At 40.2% G+C, this 19,190-nt stretch overlaps 1 protein-coding gene across 1 annotated transcript in view; it reads left to right on the top strand.

Moving 5' to 3' along the window:
- LOC119661246 (kinesin-like protein KIN-7I) overlaps nt 1-19,190 on the top strand; it is a 51,037-nt gene that overhangs the window by 13,655 nt on the left and 18,192 nt on the right. The window contains exons 5-8 of the mRNA XM_038070485.1: nt 2,303-2,634; nt 2,697-2,838; nt 4,485-4,873; nt 4,939-5,118. Coding sequence (XP_037926413.1) covers nt 2,303-2,634; nt 2,697-2,838; nt 4,485-4,873; nt 4,939-5,118 — 1,043 coding nt within the window. The remainder of the gene's footprint in view (nt 1-2,302; nt 2,635-2,696; nt 2,839-4,484; nt 4,874-4,938; nt 5,119-19,190) is intronic.

Here is a 19,190-nt window from a genome sequence, read left to right as displayed (position 1 = left end):
TAACCACGCGCTGGGGACGTATATATACATATTCAGTAGAATCTTGATAATTCGTATCGTCACGCGACTGACGATTTAGTACGAAATATCGAGATTACCAATTATCAGGAGTGCAAAATAAAGAAAATTAACCCTAGGGACCACCGAATTTGTATGAATTATCCGGATTCCACTGTATGTATAATATTTTTTTTTGTACCTACACGGTGGTGGAAAATCTTAAAGAGACACGTCCGCCTCAACTCCACCGCGCGAATGTCGGAACGGACGCATGTAGAATTCGCACCCACTAAAAACCACCCCCAGTTTCTCCTGTTCCCACCCCGCGGAACCACCATTTAAGTACTTAGCAGTTTCCTTTAAGGCCTCGTCCTTCTGCTCCTTTCTGCTTTAGTCCTTCTTTCCTCCTTCAGGAACTCCTGCTGCATTTTTACGGTTGCGGAGGAAACCGTAAGCCAGTTCTCTTTTTGACCTCAGCATTTCCGGAATTGAATTCTTCGGGATCACGCTCCTGTCCAAAGCTTGGTTCAGATTCCTCCTCTATATTACGAACCTTGGGCAGTGATCTAGGATAATTTGGCGAATCATCCAACGCAAAGCGGTGCAAATACTGCCTGTACCAACCATCGTATCCGGAAATGGGTAATGTGGTGGTTGGTCTCCCCATGCTTCTACTCAAGCCACATTCTCATGTTAGCAATGAGCCTGTGCGTCAACCGACAGTTCGTAGACTCGTTCCAACCACTTTGCCAGAGATCCTTCGACTCTGATCCTGCAGCGCTTCCATTTTCTGCGTGTCTCCCCATACATCTTGCTTGATACAGTACGCTCATTTCTTTTGCCAGAAGGTCGACAGTAATTATGCCTGCTACCATCAGTGCTGGCTTCATCTGATGGGGTTTTAAAAGCACGGGAAACCGTCAAAGCCATCAACCGGAAAACTGGATTCACCTGCTTCTGTCTCTGAGAGATTACAAGTGCATCTGCCACACAGGTGATGAATGAAGCAGAATGGATCGCACTAGTCCGACTAGAAGCAGCCGCCGACAGTGTTCTGGCCTTCTTCTAGCCAGGACTTTACCGCTCTCACTGTTTCTGTCACATAGAGCTCCACATCCTCTGGGTGCTTTGCTGCAACAGCTACAGCTAGTACATCCGCAAAGCAATTAATCCCCTCTGGGATGGGAAGAGCAAGCACCCCATTATACATGATATTCCACAACGGAGGACCCAGTACCGAGCCCTGTGGTACATCCACCGCGACGATGTACTTTATGGGACCCTCGCCATGCGGTTTTCCCCTGAGCCTCTAGTAAAGCCTCCTCCTTGCTTGGAAACTTGCGATTTTGTTGTTTTGTCAGTAGTTGCATAGCAATCGCCTTCTGGTCATAGTAGCATCATATGCTTTCGTCACCTGTCGGATGATTTTGGTGACTTTTTCTCTGGCCGCACGGTCCAAGGAAATGTCGAGCTTGATCGCCGTAAAAAGCGTGTCCCCTCAAAAACTTACGCCGTCCAACCGAGCAAACTACCCAGCATTTTGCGAGAACTCTTTTCCGATATCGATTCGCCCTTGATTTTCATGCAGATTACCTGGTGGTATAGTCTTCACTGACTTACCAAGCGATTCTAATGGCTTAATCGGGATTCATGTATGTTAGGTCCACTACAGACCCCAGGTCCCGTCTCCTGAAAGTGCGCGAATGATTCGAGCAGGATATGTGCTCTTACATTCGTTGTCTTGCGACCCCGTTCAAGAGCCCACACATGAGGCTGATTTGAAAATAACTAAAAAATTAATGTTCCCAAGTAAACACAAAACAAGAGCCCTTGTGATGAGTTGAGGTTGCGCTGTTTTGTATATGATGAAAGAATCTCCACTTAAAATTTGTTGGATTTCCTTGGTTTTTGATTAGCAGATTCGTAATCGCTTCTTTGAAATTATTTCCTATGTGCCTTTTTATAATGTTTCTCGCTAAGGTTTATGAAAATCCTGATAACTTTTTGCTCTCGTTACTTGAACGGCTATGCGATCGTTCAACAAACTAATTTCTTGGTATGTATGCATTTTCGCTTCGTTGTTATTTGAAGTTGTATATAGGCTTCATATTATAACATCCCATTTAATACTATGTTGTGCTTAGAATTTTTAATAATTATTTTTTTTTTGCTGCACTTGTAAATTATTTTTTTAATTTAGAAATGAAAGATACTACTGCGGAAATAGCCCCCCCCCCCTTATTCTCTATCTATGTGTATGCGTACAATGGAAAGCAATTAAGATGCTTTACCTTTGTTTCAGATTATCGAATCGCGGGAGTTTGATAAACCTACAGATGAGACGGCCGTCCAGATTAGCCACTTGAATCTGGTTGATCTAGCTGGTTCAGAACGTGCTGACCAGACAGGCGCTACAGGATCGCGTCTCAAAGAAGGTTGTCATATTAATAAAAGTCTTCTATCCTTGAGTTTAGTTATAAAAAAATTGAGTGAAAATGAGAGTGATAAATACATAAATTATCGCGACTCAAAGTTAACTAGGATATTACAAGCATCGCTTGGAGGTAATGCTTTAACAGCTATTATTTGTAACATAAAGTCTACGACTGTAGAAGAAACTAATTCAACATTGAGGTAAGAATATTATTAATAACACACTCAACTACACTTATTTAAGCGCAATGATTTCTTTACAGTTTCGCAATGCGCGCCAAAAGTATTAAGAATAAACCACATAAAAATGAAATTTTGTCAGATTCAGCAATGATGAAACGACTGGCAAAAGAGATATCGAGACTGCAGAAAGAATTAGAGGTTGAGAAAAGCAAGAACAGTAAGGTAGGAAAACATTGGCTGTGATAAGAATTTTTTAGAAAATCAAATCCTGTTTGGAAAACTAGCAGATTTCATATGGTCTTGTAATGGTAATTTTTTTCATACATTTAACATCATTGCGACTTTTACGTAAAAGTATTCTTTGTTTTCTTTTTAATGACCCATAAATTTTGCAAAAACTTGTCAAAAACAGTATTATATCTTCGTGGTAAAAAATGCATTGATTTGGGCTTGGGTTACGTAAGAAATATTAAGAATTTATTTTCTAATTACACAAACGATTCTATAAGTGGCCATGAGCATTCTACTATACAGTAGAGAAACATTTAGTCGATGTAATGTAGTAATTAAATTGATTGCGGAGAACTATGAAGAAAAATTTCTAATCCGAGGTACAGTTGATTTCCTGACAAAAGTTTGGAACTTTTGAGTAACAGTGGCGATGTCTTTTTAGATGTTTCTTCCTTATAAAAGCACAGAGAAAATATTGGCATCAAGCAACTTGATGTTTGCATTGTGTTGTATTTTCGGCTTTTGAACAAAACAGCTAAGATAGATCCAGCGCGGTTAATACGTCCAGTTCGATACCGCCGTTTACAGAAACAATGCCTCTCAGATTTATAAGTTGAATAATGCTTTCAATCGTCTGCACATTAATGTAGATTGGAAGAGTGTGACGATCAGCTACATTGGCAACCTTGGCTTTTTTTTAATATTTAACTTCAAATCCGATTATGCTCGATGATGAGAGCGCAAGCAAATGTCATGAACGTGTTGGAGGCGTTTGAGGAACGATGTCCGGGCCCATTTAAGCTTTTCACGTCCTCCGGAAAAACGTCACTGATATGACGCGTAGAACTTCAAATTAATCCGAGTTTACCTCGATGCAGCAGTTGGCATTTTTCGTCATTACTATCTCCTGGATGCTTCTCCTGCATAGAGCACTCTAGATATATTTCCTGTCAACCCTATCGAAAACTTTCTCGAAATCAATGAAGAGCAAGCGGAGCGGAGAGCTAAATTCCACAATGCACACACAATGCATAATGTTGCAAACAAACACAAAAATTAACCAGAAAGTAATCAAGACAAAAACGACTTGCTTCGACTGTTCCAAATTTTTCCTTACCCTTGATTTTATATATTATTCAATTGGCGTTTTTCTACAATTAATAATTTTGTTGATTATTCGAATTCTTGTCAGCGCAACTATAGAGATTAATCTTTACATCCTGTATTATATCATTAAATTCCAAAAACGGGTCAGTTCAAGAGTAACCAGACCGGAAACCAGCCTGCTCTCTGTCGATCAAGCTTTCGATGTGTTCTTTGATAAGTTTTAGAATTATTTTAGCAGGAAGCGCGTAAATACACTTTCAACTATAGCTGCCAAAACGGTTGCCCTTCTTTGGAATCTTAACGATCATCCGCTTCTTCCACTCCCTAGAAAAGATCTGTTCCAGAATTTCCGAACAAGTGGAAGTAGCAGCACATGAGCACTTTGGTGACAGAGATGATTTCACTTCTATTAATAGGAGCTATCCGTGTCTAAGAATTGAACTGATTTTCTAGATTCTAGAAGTCATAGATTAACATTTAAATTAACTAAAGTGCAATCACATAATGAGAACACATTTCTTGTTTTTCAGATAAAAGTTGTTCAAATTGAAAGGCAAATTAAAGATGCAGAATTGAAAATTGTCCACTCTCATGCCCTATCAACAAATACCAATCAGTTACGGAGAAGGACGTGGTGCCCAAGTACAAGTCAGCCAGTAATAGCTAACGGAACCTGTAACGAAAATGCAGTAGAAGATATAAAACAAGACTTATCGTCCCAAATGTTTATGACTCCTTTAATAACTTTTCGCGACTGCAAGCAACAGGAGGAAATGTTAGAAGAGAAATTCGTTCCAAGCAGTGAAATACAATTCCCACTGATAGATGAACGGGATTACACAGATATGAAGACTCCAACAAAAAAGATGAACGTTATCGGAAAAATCAGTTTAACACCAGTGAATGATATGCGGACAAAGTACGTATTAATTTATAAGGTTTGATTTAATTTTAGCGTTTTATAGATACCTTCCTTTCATTTAGATATAACATGTTATTAAAAGAGGTCGAAGAATTGAACGCATTTTCGGCATTAGAAAAGGACACTGAGCTTTGTGAAGCAAAAGAGAGAATTAATAAACTTGAAAAGGAACATCATGAACTATTGAGTATTCGTGATAAAGACTTCGAAAATCAAATGAAACTGGCAAGAGCTCAACAAAGGTAACTTTTAAATATGTTGAGTTTAAACGGTAGTTGTGACATTGGTTCAGTGTACAAGGTCTGCAAATATAATTTTCAGGAGTTGGTGGTTCTATTGTTAGACTCATCTCATCCATGAGTTGAAAATCAATTGAAATATCATTTCTCATTACAATTCCTGTAAAAATGTTCACTCCGTTTCGGCCATGCAATTAGACTGCTAGATTTAAAAATCTTCTGTCTTTTTTATATTTTTTCATTGTAAGAAACACGTATCTACAAAATTCATAGCCATCAACAAACTAGACATTAAAGAGATCATGGCGAACCAAAATGCCTTGATTATTTCGTCTGGATGATATATTATTTCTCGAAAAGGTACATAGTTTTCCTTTAATCGATTTTACAGCTATTTTTTTTGTTGTTGAAAAAAAGTGACATGAAATTATTGAAGCTTTGGATTCAATAGCTGCAACTTATTCTTATTATTAAATCTTTCGTTCAAGTCTTCGCCCGTTGAAAAAATAAGCAGAAGTCCTGTGCATAATGAAAGTGGTCAAAAAAAAGTCGTCTCTAAACAAGGTGCATTCTACCTACGTACGTCGTCTATTAAAAGAAGAAATAGCACCAACGATAACATGGACTCCACTTCAGACTACTCTAAAGTTTTATTTTGAAGCAGCACGGGATATTTTGAGCTATCATATGTTGCTTTGATAATGAGTATTACTTTCTCCGGAACGTTTCTTTTGCGCAGAACATTTCAGCTATGGTCCCGACGACGCTACCAATAGCTCGAGATTAATTAATAACCAGTGAAACGTGGGTATAGACTGTTCATACTGTTCCAATCCAATCTGAGAGCAAGAATCTAGAGCAGAAATCGTGTCTCGATTCAGTCGTTTTCAAGTCTAGTTATATTACGCTGACACCGAATGCAATTTCTCGGAATCTTAGCAATCATCGCTTTTCTCATTCATCATTATCATCAACGATGCAACAACCGGTATCCAATCTAGGCCTGCCTTAGTAAGGAACCTCAGACAACCCGGTTTTGCGCCGAGGTCCACCAATTCGATATTACTAAAAGCTGCCTGGCGTCCTAACTTACGCCATCGCTCCATCTCAGGCAGGATCTGCCTCGTCTTCTTTTTCTACCATAGATATTGCCCTTATAGACTTTCCGGGCTAGATCATCCTCATTCATACGGATTAAGTGACCCGCCCACCGCAACCTGTTGAGCCGGATTTTATCCACAACCAGACGGTCGTGCTACCGCTCATAGATTTCGTCGCTATGTAGATTGCGGAATCGTCCATCCTCATGTGAAGGACCAAAAATTCTTCGGAAGATTCTTCTCTCGAACCCGGCCAAGAGTTCGAATTTTTTTTTGCTAAGAACCCAAGTCTCCGAGGAATACATGAGGACTGGCAAGATCATTGTCTTGTACAGTAAGAGCTTTGACTCTAAGATGAGACGTTTCGAGCGGAATAGTTTTTCTAAGCTGAAATAGGCTCTGTTGGCTGACAACAACCGTGTGCGGATTTCGTCAGCGTAGCTGTTATCGGTTGTGGTTTTCAACCCTAGATAGGAGATATTTTCAATGGTCTCAAAGTTTTAATCTCCTATGTTCATTGTTTTCGTTTGACAAATGCGATTTTATAATTTTCTTTTTTTCGGTTTTGGCGCTGATGTTCTTCGTCTTGTCTTCATTTATGTGCAGCCCAAGATCTAATGCCACCTGCTTGATCTGAATGAAGGCACTTTGTAGGTTTCGGGTCGTTCTTCCCATGATATCGATATCATCCGCATAGGCCAGTAGTTGGTTGGACTTTTTTTTTTTTTATGGATGGAGGTGGAAATCTTAGAAAGACGCTGCTGCGCCAGGTTGCAGCAGTGTGTGGGATTCGCACCCACTAAAACCACCCCCACTCTTCTGCCCTTCCTCGCGGGACCACCGTGAAGTATTACTTCGCGGGGGAGGCTCTGGTTCGCTATACCAGCTCGTCCATGTCACGTCTCCGTCGGGCCGCCTTCCGAGCTCGATCCAACTCCAGAAGTTTTGTCTGCACCACGGCTACTGCCTCATTTACCGCCATCCAGTTTTCCTCCGACTTCAGCATCTCTTCCACCAGGTTGAAGGGCTCGATGTCCGCCCCTAAGATGCTGTTCAACCTCCTTTTCTGCTGCAGAAATCTGGGACAATGGAACATAACGTGCTCAGGTGTTAATTCAATTCTTCGTGCTTTCGGTTGACCCATTTCTCGATACACAGGATCACCGGCCCTTGTCGGAGTTATCCCATCGTTGTTGCCACTTGCCACACAACTCTGTCCTGATGGCTTTTCGGAAATCCGCATTCACCTCGGCTGGATTTGCCTTCCGTTTTTCGTAGAGCCAGTGTGCCTCGCCCGCAAGAAGATCTATAGGGATCATTCCTGCGATGACACACACAGCCTCCGTCGACGCCGTCCTAAATGCGATGCACACCCTTAGCGCAATTGGCCGGTATGCCGAACTTATCTTCCTCCGGTTGACAGCGTGGTTCAACGCTCCCGCCCAGATAGGGGCCGCGTATAGCAGGATCGACCTCACCACTCCCGCGATGAGTAGCCTGCGACTATACTTCGGCCCTCCCACGTTAGGCATCATCCTTGCATCGACCGTAGAACGGGCTCGCCGAAACCCATATTGCCGTTCTGAAAGACCACCTGCTAGCTCGATGAACGGGAGCAGCCTGTTGCGGTTGGTTGGACTTAAAGAAGATCGTATCCCTCGCATTCAGGATTACGGATCACTTTCTCCAGTCCCAGGTTAAAAAGGACACATAATAGGGCATCCCCTTGTCATAGACCGTTGTTGATGTCTTGAGAGTGATCCTACTGCTTTTATCTGGCTTTGCATATTGGTCAGGGTCAGCCTAGTCAGTTTTATCAATTTCGTCGGGATACCGAATCCTCTTATGGCTGTTTTAACCTGGCTATACTATCATAGGCGGCTTTAAAGTCGATGAAGGAAAGATGGTGCAACTGATGGCCATATTCCAACAGTCTTTCCATCAGTTGCCGCAGAGAGAAAATCTGAACTGTTGCTGATTTGCCTGGAGTGAAACCTCTTTGGTATGGGTCAATGATGTTCTGAGCGTATGGGACTATCCGGCCTAGGAAGATAGCGGAGAATATCTTATAGATGTTACTCAGCAACGTGATACCTCTATAATAGCTGAACTGTGTGATATCTCCCTTTTTATATATGAGGCAGATAATGCCTCTTTGCCAGTTGTCAGGCATTGTTTCGCTATCCCACACCTTGAGCACAAGTTGATGAACCACTTGGTGTAATTGGTTGCCTCCATATTTAACCAATTCGGCTGTAATTCCATCAGCTCCTGGCGACTTATGATTGTTAAGCCAATGAATTGCACGGACTGTTTCTTCCATACTTGGTGGTAGTATTTGTCCCTCGTCTTCAGTTGGTGGGACCTCCATCTCGCCGATGTTCTGGTTGTTCAATAGTTCATCAAAGTACTCAACCCATCGTTCCAATATGCCCATTCTGTCGGAAATCAGATTTCCCTCTTTGTCTTGGCAGGATGAACATCGAGCTGTGTAAGGCTTCATCCTACTAACTTGTTGGTAAAACTTCCGCGCCCGGTGCTGTTGATCCCTGTACTTTTCGAGTTCACAGACCTGTTTGTCCTGCCAGGCTTCCTTTTTTCGTCTGTGAAGTCACTTCTCCGCTCGCCGGAGTTCGTGATAACTCTGCACGTACAGCGTTCTTTGAGAATGGAGAATTACTCGGTATGCAGCATTCTTCCGTTCCGTTGCTAGCTTACATTCATCGTCAAACCAGCCGTTCTGACCCTTTTTGCGGCTGGGGCCAAGTATGTTTGTGGTCGTATTTATGATAACGTTCTTCAGGTGATTCTGAAGATCTTTTGTTGATGCTTTATCTCCAAGATCTCTGTTGACTGCGGTTATTGCGGCATCAATTTCCCTCTTATAGGTGTTGCGGTGGGCTGTGTTGTGGATGGCTTCAGTGTTAACTCTCACCTGATTGTCAGAGGGGATTCTGGGTGGTGTTGATATTCGAGCTCGGAGCACCATACCAACAAGATAGTGATCCGAGTCCATATTGGCCCCCCTATATGTTCTGACATTCATCAAGGCTGAGAGGTGGCGGAGTTCGATCAACACGTGGTCAATTTGGTTGAAAGTGGTCCCATCTGGAGAGGCCACGTATGTTTGTAGACCGCTTTCCGCGCAAACTAGGTACTTCCAACAAAAATTTCTCTCTGACTCTGCAGTCTCCTCTGTAGGGGCGTGAACGTTAATGAGGCTTATATTTCTAAATTTGCCTCGCAAGCGCAGAGGGCATAGCCCTTCGCTTATGTTTTCAAAGCCGATAACAACAGGTTCCATTTTTTGCCTGACTGAAAAACCTACTCCGAGCACATGGTTTACTGGATGGCCACTATAATATATGGTGGAGCGACTCTTCTCCAGGAAACCGGTCCCTGTCCATCTCCTGTAACGCTGTTACATCAGCCCTGTATTGAGACAGGGTATCGGCTAGCTGCTTGGCAGCTCCATTTCTGTACAGGGAGCGCACGTCCCATGAGAAAATGCGCAAATCGTTATTCCTTTGTCGTTTGTCCGAGGCTCCTGTTGTGGGTTCGTAACTTCGGTTTTCCGTGTAGGGTTGTCAGCCCTACCCAACCCCCAACATGGGGGACCAGTTGGTACAATTTGTGCCGTTTTTAGGCGCGGGAGACTCGCCTTCATCCTTCTCCGTCTGCAGCTTTTCGTTAAGAAAGAGCTCCCAACGGTCACCACGTGGAGGTGGAGATAGGATTTGGTAGTAGAGCTGTTGGTGTTAGTTCGGCAGGCGTTTTATGCTCCATCGTGGGTACCAATCCACGTTTCGCCCTGGGATCTATATTACCCTTTCACCACCAGATTTGACTATGCAATTACTTAATTGCTACCTTGCCCACCGTAAATCATCAGTCAAATTCCGAAATCGAGTCTTGTTGAACTTGAGTAAGCAGAGGTGCGCAAGAATAAAAAGTCTTTTTAAAGCTGATCTCAGCGGGGGCACGATGCCCATCCAATAGGCAACTCTAAAATTTATTGGTGATTATGTAAGCCGTCATTATTGAAACCGAAATTCGGTTGGACTAATCCATTATTAAATCAAGCACCTTTTTGAGTTTAGACTTCATCATTAACTTCCAGTTTTTCGGGTTCTGTGTAGAAGGAAGCGTTGTTAAAATCGGTTTACTGTCTATTTTATGTCCGTCTATCTGTCTCTCGCATGCAGTTTTTGAGATGAAATTTGGTGAAAGTATATAGACTATGAAATCTCATGCACAACGCACCACTCGATAAGTCTCGGGTCTAACTAAGAAAAACAATTTTTTTTAGAAATTTGACTTTATCCATCAATATAAACCCCTTCAAGAGTGATACATTGCGTCCAACGTCCCTCTACCTTTTCGAAGCCGTTTTTGTAAAACAGTGTTTGCTCTGAAAATAGGCTTCTTTATCTGTGTGCAATTTCTTTCCCTGGAGCATATTTTTGAGGTCTGCAAAAAGCCAGTAATCGCTGGGAATTGGTGAGTACGGTGAATGGGGAAGCAATTCGAAGGTAATTAGTCATTTTCACCATAATTTTCATCGGTATGTGACATGGCGCTTATTTCTCTACCACCAACAATCTGTTTTATGAAATTTGACCATATGCAAGATTATTCTCCTAAGAGTGAAAATCAGCATATTTTCTAAAAAAAAAAAGCTAAAAGCGTATAAAGTATTTATATAGAAACAAGGCAGAAAATCGGAAGCTGGACGCAGTATGGAAGATTTTGTGTATTTCCTATAAAAAATATTTGAGGGGACATTTCTTCCACTTGTAGTGGTATACATAACTTTGTTCTACTATATTTTTGGTAGTAAAAGTGCGATTTCCACCCAACTTGGCAGGATCATGCTTTATATTATAGCCTATATTACTGCAATTTATTTATATTTCATGATTCCAGGATGAATAGGGGGGGGGGGGATTTTACAGACAGTTACTAAAAATTATAGTAATAATGGGTATTTCAGAGCCTTAAAGTGTAGTTGGAGCTATTCCACTATGCTAAATCCTAATTCATCTCTCTTGGTGACAGGTCTCCCGATGGGCCGATCAAGAAAATGCATCCAATGTCGTTAAAAACAAAATGATCGTGTTCAGTCTCGAAGTCAATAGTAAGCAACTATCATTTGACTATATTTGGTGAACAAAAATGTACTTCCTCTTTTGCATGTATGGAGACTTCTCCTTAAGTTCCACATAGAACCATGTAACTCACTGCAAGCATGGTCCTTCACAGTTCCCACCTTCCCATCAAATTTGGTGTCACTTTTCTCTTTGAGAAAAATGCGTGTGACAGGCAGACAATAAACTGATTTTAATAACGTTTTGTTTTCCAAACAAGTTCGTCAGGATTTAAGAGCAAGTTCATATTGCCAGAACCATTTTTCCAGAAAATTACCGAACAAATCATAATGTAACAGATTGCGATAAGGTACTCGGCATGGCGTCGTTTTGCTTTATTAAGGTAAACTAGCAACCACTTTTAGTCATCTTTTGTGCATTCCTGTCTGAATGAGTTTCCATTGTCAACGTCATATGTGATATGGTTTATTCTTGAAAGGTCAATATCTCTTTATTTATTGATCCTTCAATAAAAAACACTGCGGCATATCCAGTATGTCTTGCAGTCCCTATCCACTGGCTTTCTTAAACTGGCATCCTTGGTTTCATTAATGTTTGAAGGAGTCTGTTTTATATTTATATAGCTTCTAACTATGACTAAAACGGTTTTCTTTCCATCTATACTGGATACAATGTACTATCCTTTATGAGAATGATTTTAGAAATTTCTTTTGTATTGCATTTTCGAATACTTATCTTTTGGCCATTTATAAATTTCGGCGTCCTGAGATCTACTGAAAATGAAATATATAGTATTTATACATATATCCTTCTTAAATAATCTGTAGATGGGCCTGACGAGTCAAACCCATACGCAAACCGTTTTTATCCTTTTTGAATATCTGATTCAAACAATATTCGAACTTCCTGTTGCGGAGAAAAACCTCGCAATCGGAATGATGGTTATTTGCGGAAGACTACTCTCTCCTTTCTTACTATGCCTGCTAATCAAAATGTCCAGCCTGTAAAGTCAGAATTCATTATCAACTTTAAGTAAACTCTTAAATAACTGAACGGAGAAGCATTCATATATTTCACAAAAACATTCAGAAGTTTGCTGACGACCATATTATATGTGTGTTATTTATATTAATAGGGTCAATTATAAGCAAAATCTACCATTTTATCTCCACTGGGCACTGAGACGTGTAGAGGTTTCTATCTTCTTCAACTCTTAATAAACTGGAAGATAAGATGACAATTGAACTAAAACGGATAAAAATAGCAGAGAATGGTATCATCAATTTTTATAACAATAGTTCGAAATCATCATGAGTTTTTCGGCTGGTTTCATTTTCTCCCCTTAATATGTCCTTAGTATATAATACCTTTCGATATTTATCTAATCATGGAGAAGAGGTATGAGGCGTGCCATATTAAAATACAGTTACTTCGTTAGAATGAATTTCTTTGATAAATTCACACCTAATATGCATTGACGTACAAATAACCCGAAAACGTATGTAGTAACGCATCACATGTCACCAATTAATTCATTTTCGGCAGAACTTCATTCAGAAAGTACCTTTAACATTTCCTCTTCCACTTCTATTTTCATCAGACCTTTGCTCAAAGTCAAGCGTGCTCATTTTGCCTGATCATGATAATTCTTGCTTACAACATTGTATGTTCATACATGATGAGAGAGCCACATTTGCGAGTTGATGTTTACACCTGAAACTGACATTTCTTAATAATGATAATAATACTTTCATCTGGACACTATCTTCTTTCTATAGATAGGAGATTGAACTAACGACATTGCGCATTTTCGCCATTACTCTCTTAAAATAAGTACAGTTCATACTAAAGAATGCAAGCGCGCGTAGTGAATTGGAATTGCAGCAAACAATTGATTGCGCTCGACATCGACTACAGTGCACATTCACAATATTTTTTCTTTACATCCATTCGGCGGCCATTTGACGCGATCGTATCTATGACGTCGGTAGATATTCCACATTAGAATCGATTAACATTCCTCTGGCACCTTCGGTGTATGTCACAAGACCTCCCGGTGTTGTAAACAGGTAAAATATCATTCGGATTTTAATTGTTTCTGAAAAGCTCAAATGTTGAGTAAGTAGTCAGTTTTGGAGAGTGCAATTATCAAAACTTTTTTATTTACTCGCGAAGAATTGACTGTATTGTGGCAGTGAATGTAAATATCAAACCAGTGATACTCAAACTATTTTTGTCGTTACTGGATGTCATGGTTCTACTATAATAAAGGAAGACCTCTCCTCCACTATAGGTACCCGCATATGGTTTCATTGACGAATGGAAAGCCTGCAAATTTCGTTTATTCACTACAAATCGGAGTGCATTTTTACTATACGATGAGTAACTGTCGTACCGAAACTAAAGAACGTAACCAGTACACAGAAATTAACGTTTTGTATTTGTACCAACCAAACTGCATTGCAAATACTTATATGAAGTGCTCGTTACAACCGATTAAGCAAAATGTTTTTTTGAGATAAAACTGCGAGTAATTTCCGTGATAGTTTAGTTCTTTGCATGATACATTGCGAACGGATATTTTTTACCATTTTATTGAAACTTCACATACTTAATACGTAATTTATTATAATGTGAATGCTTTCCATTTAAGGGAATCCCCCACATTCCATGAGCACATTTCGCACAAAATTATATTTCAATTTTATATACTGCAAACCGCTATTTTGGTTCAAAGTTAAATTATACACAATACGAATTATGGGTGTGTAATGTACCTATAGTAAACCTTATGCGTAGGACTGTAGGTTCTTCAATACAGAACGTTTTCATTGAGAAAAATTTCTAAATAAAATTTCTATTAGGAGCTGAACTCGGGTCCATCTGATTACATGTGAGCGTTTTTTATTTATATCAATACAAAGTATATAGGAAACAGACATAAGTAGTAGATGCCAACTAAGAAGAATACATTTTCTTATTCTTTTCATTCATTTTTAAGGTTTTGTGTAAGACAAAACCTTATTAAAATCGATTCATTGTCTGTCTGTGTGTGTGTCACACGCACTTTTCTCCAAAACGGCCAAACCGATCCGAACGAAATTTGGTGGATAGAAGGGAACTATGAAATCCCACGCATACAGCGGGTGACATAAATTAAGGTGGGGTTTAAAGGGGGCTCCTCATACATGGAAAGGGGGGATTAAAAAAAAAATTCGCAGGATATAGTCGTGTAGGTTATAAAATGAAAAGTAGTTTTGGCGTGAATTGCAAAGTGCACAAGTGAGGAGTCAAAATGTACGCACTTAAAGTGAGGCAGGACTCATTTTCGGAAACTACCCAACCCAAAAATCCGAAAAAAAATCAGAATGGTGCGCTTAGATGAAATCTAGGCCTCAAAATATGTCCCATTCCGATATCTACTCAAATAAACTTACTAATAGTACATTACTATAAGGTCTACAAATAAGTTCTGTCGGTTTTCACAATAGATGGCGTAGCGTGTTTTTTATTCCATTGATCTACATTTCCAAACATTGATCGGAAAGCTACTGTCAATAGGCACAAACGTCAGTATAAATTATTTAATTGAATTGTAAACAACAATACTTTTTTCATCAACGAAAATGGCCAATTTTGTACGAAATAATGTGTTTTTGCGGGGAGTTCTACTTCATTATTTCAATATGAAGAAAAAAGCAACCGAAAGTCATCGCATTTTGGTGGAAGTTTATGGTGACCATGCTCTATCTAAACGAAAGTGTCAGAGGTGGTTTGGACGGTTTAAAAGTGGCAATTTTGACTTGGAAGACGAAGAGCGCGCCGAACGGCCAACAATTTTTGAAGATGAAGAATTAGAGGCATTGCTCGACCAAGATCCATCGCAAACGGAAGAAGAACTTGGAAAAACACTTGGAGTCACTCAGCAAGCCATTTCCAACCGTTTAAAAGCAACGGGAATGATCCGAAAGGTCGGAAATTGGGTTCCGTATGAACTGAAGCCAAGAGACATCGAACGCCGTTTTTTCACGTGGGAACAACTGCTCCAGCGACAAGAAAGGAAGGGTTTTCTGCATCGAATAGTTACTGGCGATGAAAAGTGGATCCATTACAATAATCCCAAGCGTCGGGCAACGTGGGGATACCCCGGCCATGCCTCATCATCGACGGACAAAGCGAATATTCATGGTGAGAAGATCATGCTGTGTATATGGTGGGACCAGCTGGGTGTGGTATACTATGAGCTGCTAAAACCGAACGAAACGGTCACGGGCAAACTCTAGCGACGTCAAATGATGCGTTTGAGCCGCGAACTCAAGAAAAAACGGCCGCAATACCAGCAAAGGCATGATAAAGTTATTTTGCAACATGACAATGCTCGTCCACATGTTGCACAGCCCGTTAAAACATATCTAGAAACGTTGAAATGGGAAGTCCTACCCCACCCGCTGTACTCTCCAGACATTGCTCCTTCCGATTACCATTTGTTCCGGTCGATGCAGCGTGGCTTGGCTGACCAGCACTTCTCCAATTACGACGAACTCAAAAAATGGCTCGATGAATGGATAGCGGCCAAGCATGCCAATTTTTGGCGCGATGGTATCTATGAATTGTCTGAAAGATGGATGAAAGTTGTGGCTAGCGATGGGCAATACTTTGAACAATGAATGTATAACCAATTTTTCACAATAAAGCTTTAAATTTAAAGAAAAACCCGACAGAACTTATTTGTAGGCCTTTTAACTTTTAGAAATTTACTGAAAAACTGCCCTTAAATTCATCCTGGGACTACCTGGGGCCATACTTCGCATACATATGCCAAATTTCATGAAAATCTGGCCATTAACACCAAAGTTGGGGTGTAAATTTTTTTTTCATCAAATATAGTCATGTGGGGTAACAAATTAAAGTGCTCGGTTAGTGCTTTTCAAAGCCGGTCTCAGTTTCCGGGGGTTGAAAGTGATCATTTCTTTAAGGGGGCCATTCTCAGGAACTACCAAATCGAAAAATCTGAAAAAAATCAGGAAGCTACCACTATATGGTGCCTGGGCTCCGAAATACCTTTCATACCGATATCTTTATTTGAGTTAATAATAGTATATTACTATAATTTTTTGTAATTGGCTGGAAATCCCCCTTAAGTTCATCCTAGCACCACGAAATTGTGCAGTGATGTAGGCTATAATATAGAGTAAGTTTTGTGGAAATTGCACTATTACTAACAAAGTTATAATACGTGAAAATTGTTGCTTCTTTGAAAATTGAAGACTATGAATGTCAATATCACCCGAAAGTGGATACTTTCACATAATATATGGGTATATTACGTGCTACGTACTAAAAAATACACAAAACATTTTGTACCTGAAGCGTCCAGCTTCCGGTTTCCCGGCTTGTTTGTATCTGTTGTAGGTTAAATTCTTCGCATTTGCTAATAATATTAAACTCAGAATCTGAAGCGTATGAGGTTGTCTATTATCAATGCAGGGCTTTGCATCAAATGATTTCACAAGCGGGGTGGGCTCGTCGTGATCGGTTTCGCCATTTTATTTTATCAAATGCCTGATCTGGATGCAATTACGAGGCTTTGAAATGTCCATCTAGCGTATCAAGCCGCAGTTGTTTCGGATGGCCTTTTAATTGCTTACTATTAACTTCGATGTTCAGAGCAATCTTGGTAAGTGAATTCTTGTTAACGCGAATTACGTGACCATACCATCGAAGACGCCTTCCTCGGAGTTTCTCCACGATCGGTGCAACCCCATATCGATCGCGGATATCCTCATTTCGGATGTAATCAAAACGTGCCACGCCACCAGTCCAATGCAACATCTTCGTCTCCATTACGCCAAGATGCCGTTCATTGTCTTTTATGGTCGGCCAACACTCAGATCTATAGAGAGCGGCAGACGGACGACATTGCGGTAAATTTTAGATTTGAGACATTCCGTGATACGTCAATCACAAAGAACACTAGTTGTCGAATGCCACTTCATCCAGGTCGCATTAATGCGTGAAACAATTTCATTACGCAGTTCTCCATTGGCTGATAGCATTGACCCGAGATATTCAATTCGCTCAGTTCTGGGCAGATTACTGCAGCTGACAGCGCTGAGCAATTTAAATATCTCGAGTCAATACTATCAGCCAATAGAGAACTGCTGTATGCTTGTCACAAATAGAAACACAAAACCTTTTATACCTGACGCGTCAAGCTTCCGATTTCCCGACTTGTTTTTACATTAACATTTCGTAGTCCCCATTTTGTCATTCAATTATATCTAGTCGATTTTTTTGTAACTTGCTTTGCTAATATTCTCTGCTTGTTGTTGCTTTTTATTACGGGTTGCGTCGGATGAACGCAAACGCGGGGATGGGGGGCAGGAGAAAATTGGATACGGGATCTAGGTCTCAACTGATCCTTGGCAATTGAAATGACTATATGTCTATATTTTCTTCCCAAGACATTATCTGTTAAATCTTCTTTTCAGTAAAAGAGATGTTTCGGGTTTAACGATGCCAAACAATATACAATTCACGATTGCACATGGAGAAATATTCAAAGAAGCATCGTTCCCTCTTGCGTTTGACCGCATGTTACATTATCTACGTGGTATGTACTGCTACAATACCTAATGTCAGAGAAACTTGTTTATCATCGATATAGAGCATTATCTAGGCTATTTTGTATCCAACGTAATAGTGTCCATGACAAGAACGAAGAGGAGTTGCGAGAGGGAAGAAACTCTTAACGTTTTTCAACAAAGCTGATCTTGTCCCAAAAAGGAATGTTCGTCTTATGCAGCACGATTTAACCACTTGACGTTGCAGCGTTGAACCTTAAACTCATTGATATTACAAATCGGAAAGCTACTTGGATACTTGACATGAATTCACCTAGAATTGATATGAAATTCTTAAACTTTGTTTATTTTGCAATTTGCTAATTTCTAACAATATTTATTTCATTTATCCAAGCTCGACTGGTTATCTTCTATTATATGAAAATGGAAGTGGGTGGTATGCGTATATATCCGGTGTGATCGATACACCTCGAAACCGTTTAACCGATCGCTATTACATCACAAGATTAGTCTGAACATCGAAGTCGATGGTAAACGACCAAAAGGCCGGCAGAAATGGAGGCTTGATACGCTGGATGGGGATTTAAAAGCCTCTAGATTGCACCCAGATCAGGTATTTGAAAGAGCCAAATGGCGAAATCGATCACAACGAGCCAATCCTGTTTGTGAACTGGACAAAGGCTGAAGAACAAGAAAAAGATTGTTTCGTTTTGAAGTTTTAGTAAGAAATGCCATATGTGTTGATCCACTGGCAAGGCTGATTTGCGGCCACTGACTAAGCCGCCAGAGCCACTACTCAAAAATCCAAATATTTTAAAATATGGTAATTTCACACCCACATTTAAAGTGAAAAGGAAAGTGCATCATCAGATTGATTCACTTCTTCCAGCAGCTGAAGAAAATCCGGCGCACAATCGTTGCTGGGGAGTATGCTCCAGTTTTCTATTCTCTCTCTCTCTCTATTCACTGCTCCCATATAACCTCACAGAAGGAACATTGACACAGGACAACTTTAACTTGATGTTAGTTTTGAGGTGTCTCGATTTTCAGATTTTGGATTTCAGATTGGATTGATGAAAGCTGATCTAGCGTTGATAATGATCGGGTAACAGTAGAATTCCGATAAGTTGCATGGTTTGGTAGGTGGTTTTCGGAAGCATAGAATAAAAGAAAGTATTACACATTAAAAAGTATGTACAATGTGATAAAAAAACTATGCAATAGATGTTAATTTATTGTAATAATAATCGTTGTCGCGACAATCCAATTGAATGTGCATTTCA

The sequence above is a fragment of the Hermetia illucens genome, chromosome 1, assembly GCF_905115235.1.
Source record: "Hermetia illucens chromosome 1, iHerIll2.2.curated.20191125, whole genome shotgun sequence".
Lineage (NCBI taxonomy): Eukaryota > Metazoa > Arthropoda > Insecta > Diptera > Stratiomyidae > Hermetia > Hermetia illucens.
Note: the sequence above shows the minus strand (reverse complement) of the source record. Positions and strands in the feature narration are given on the sequence as shown.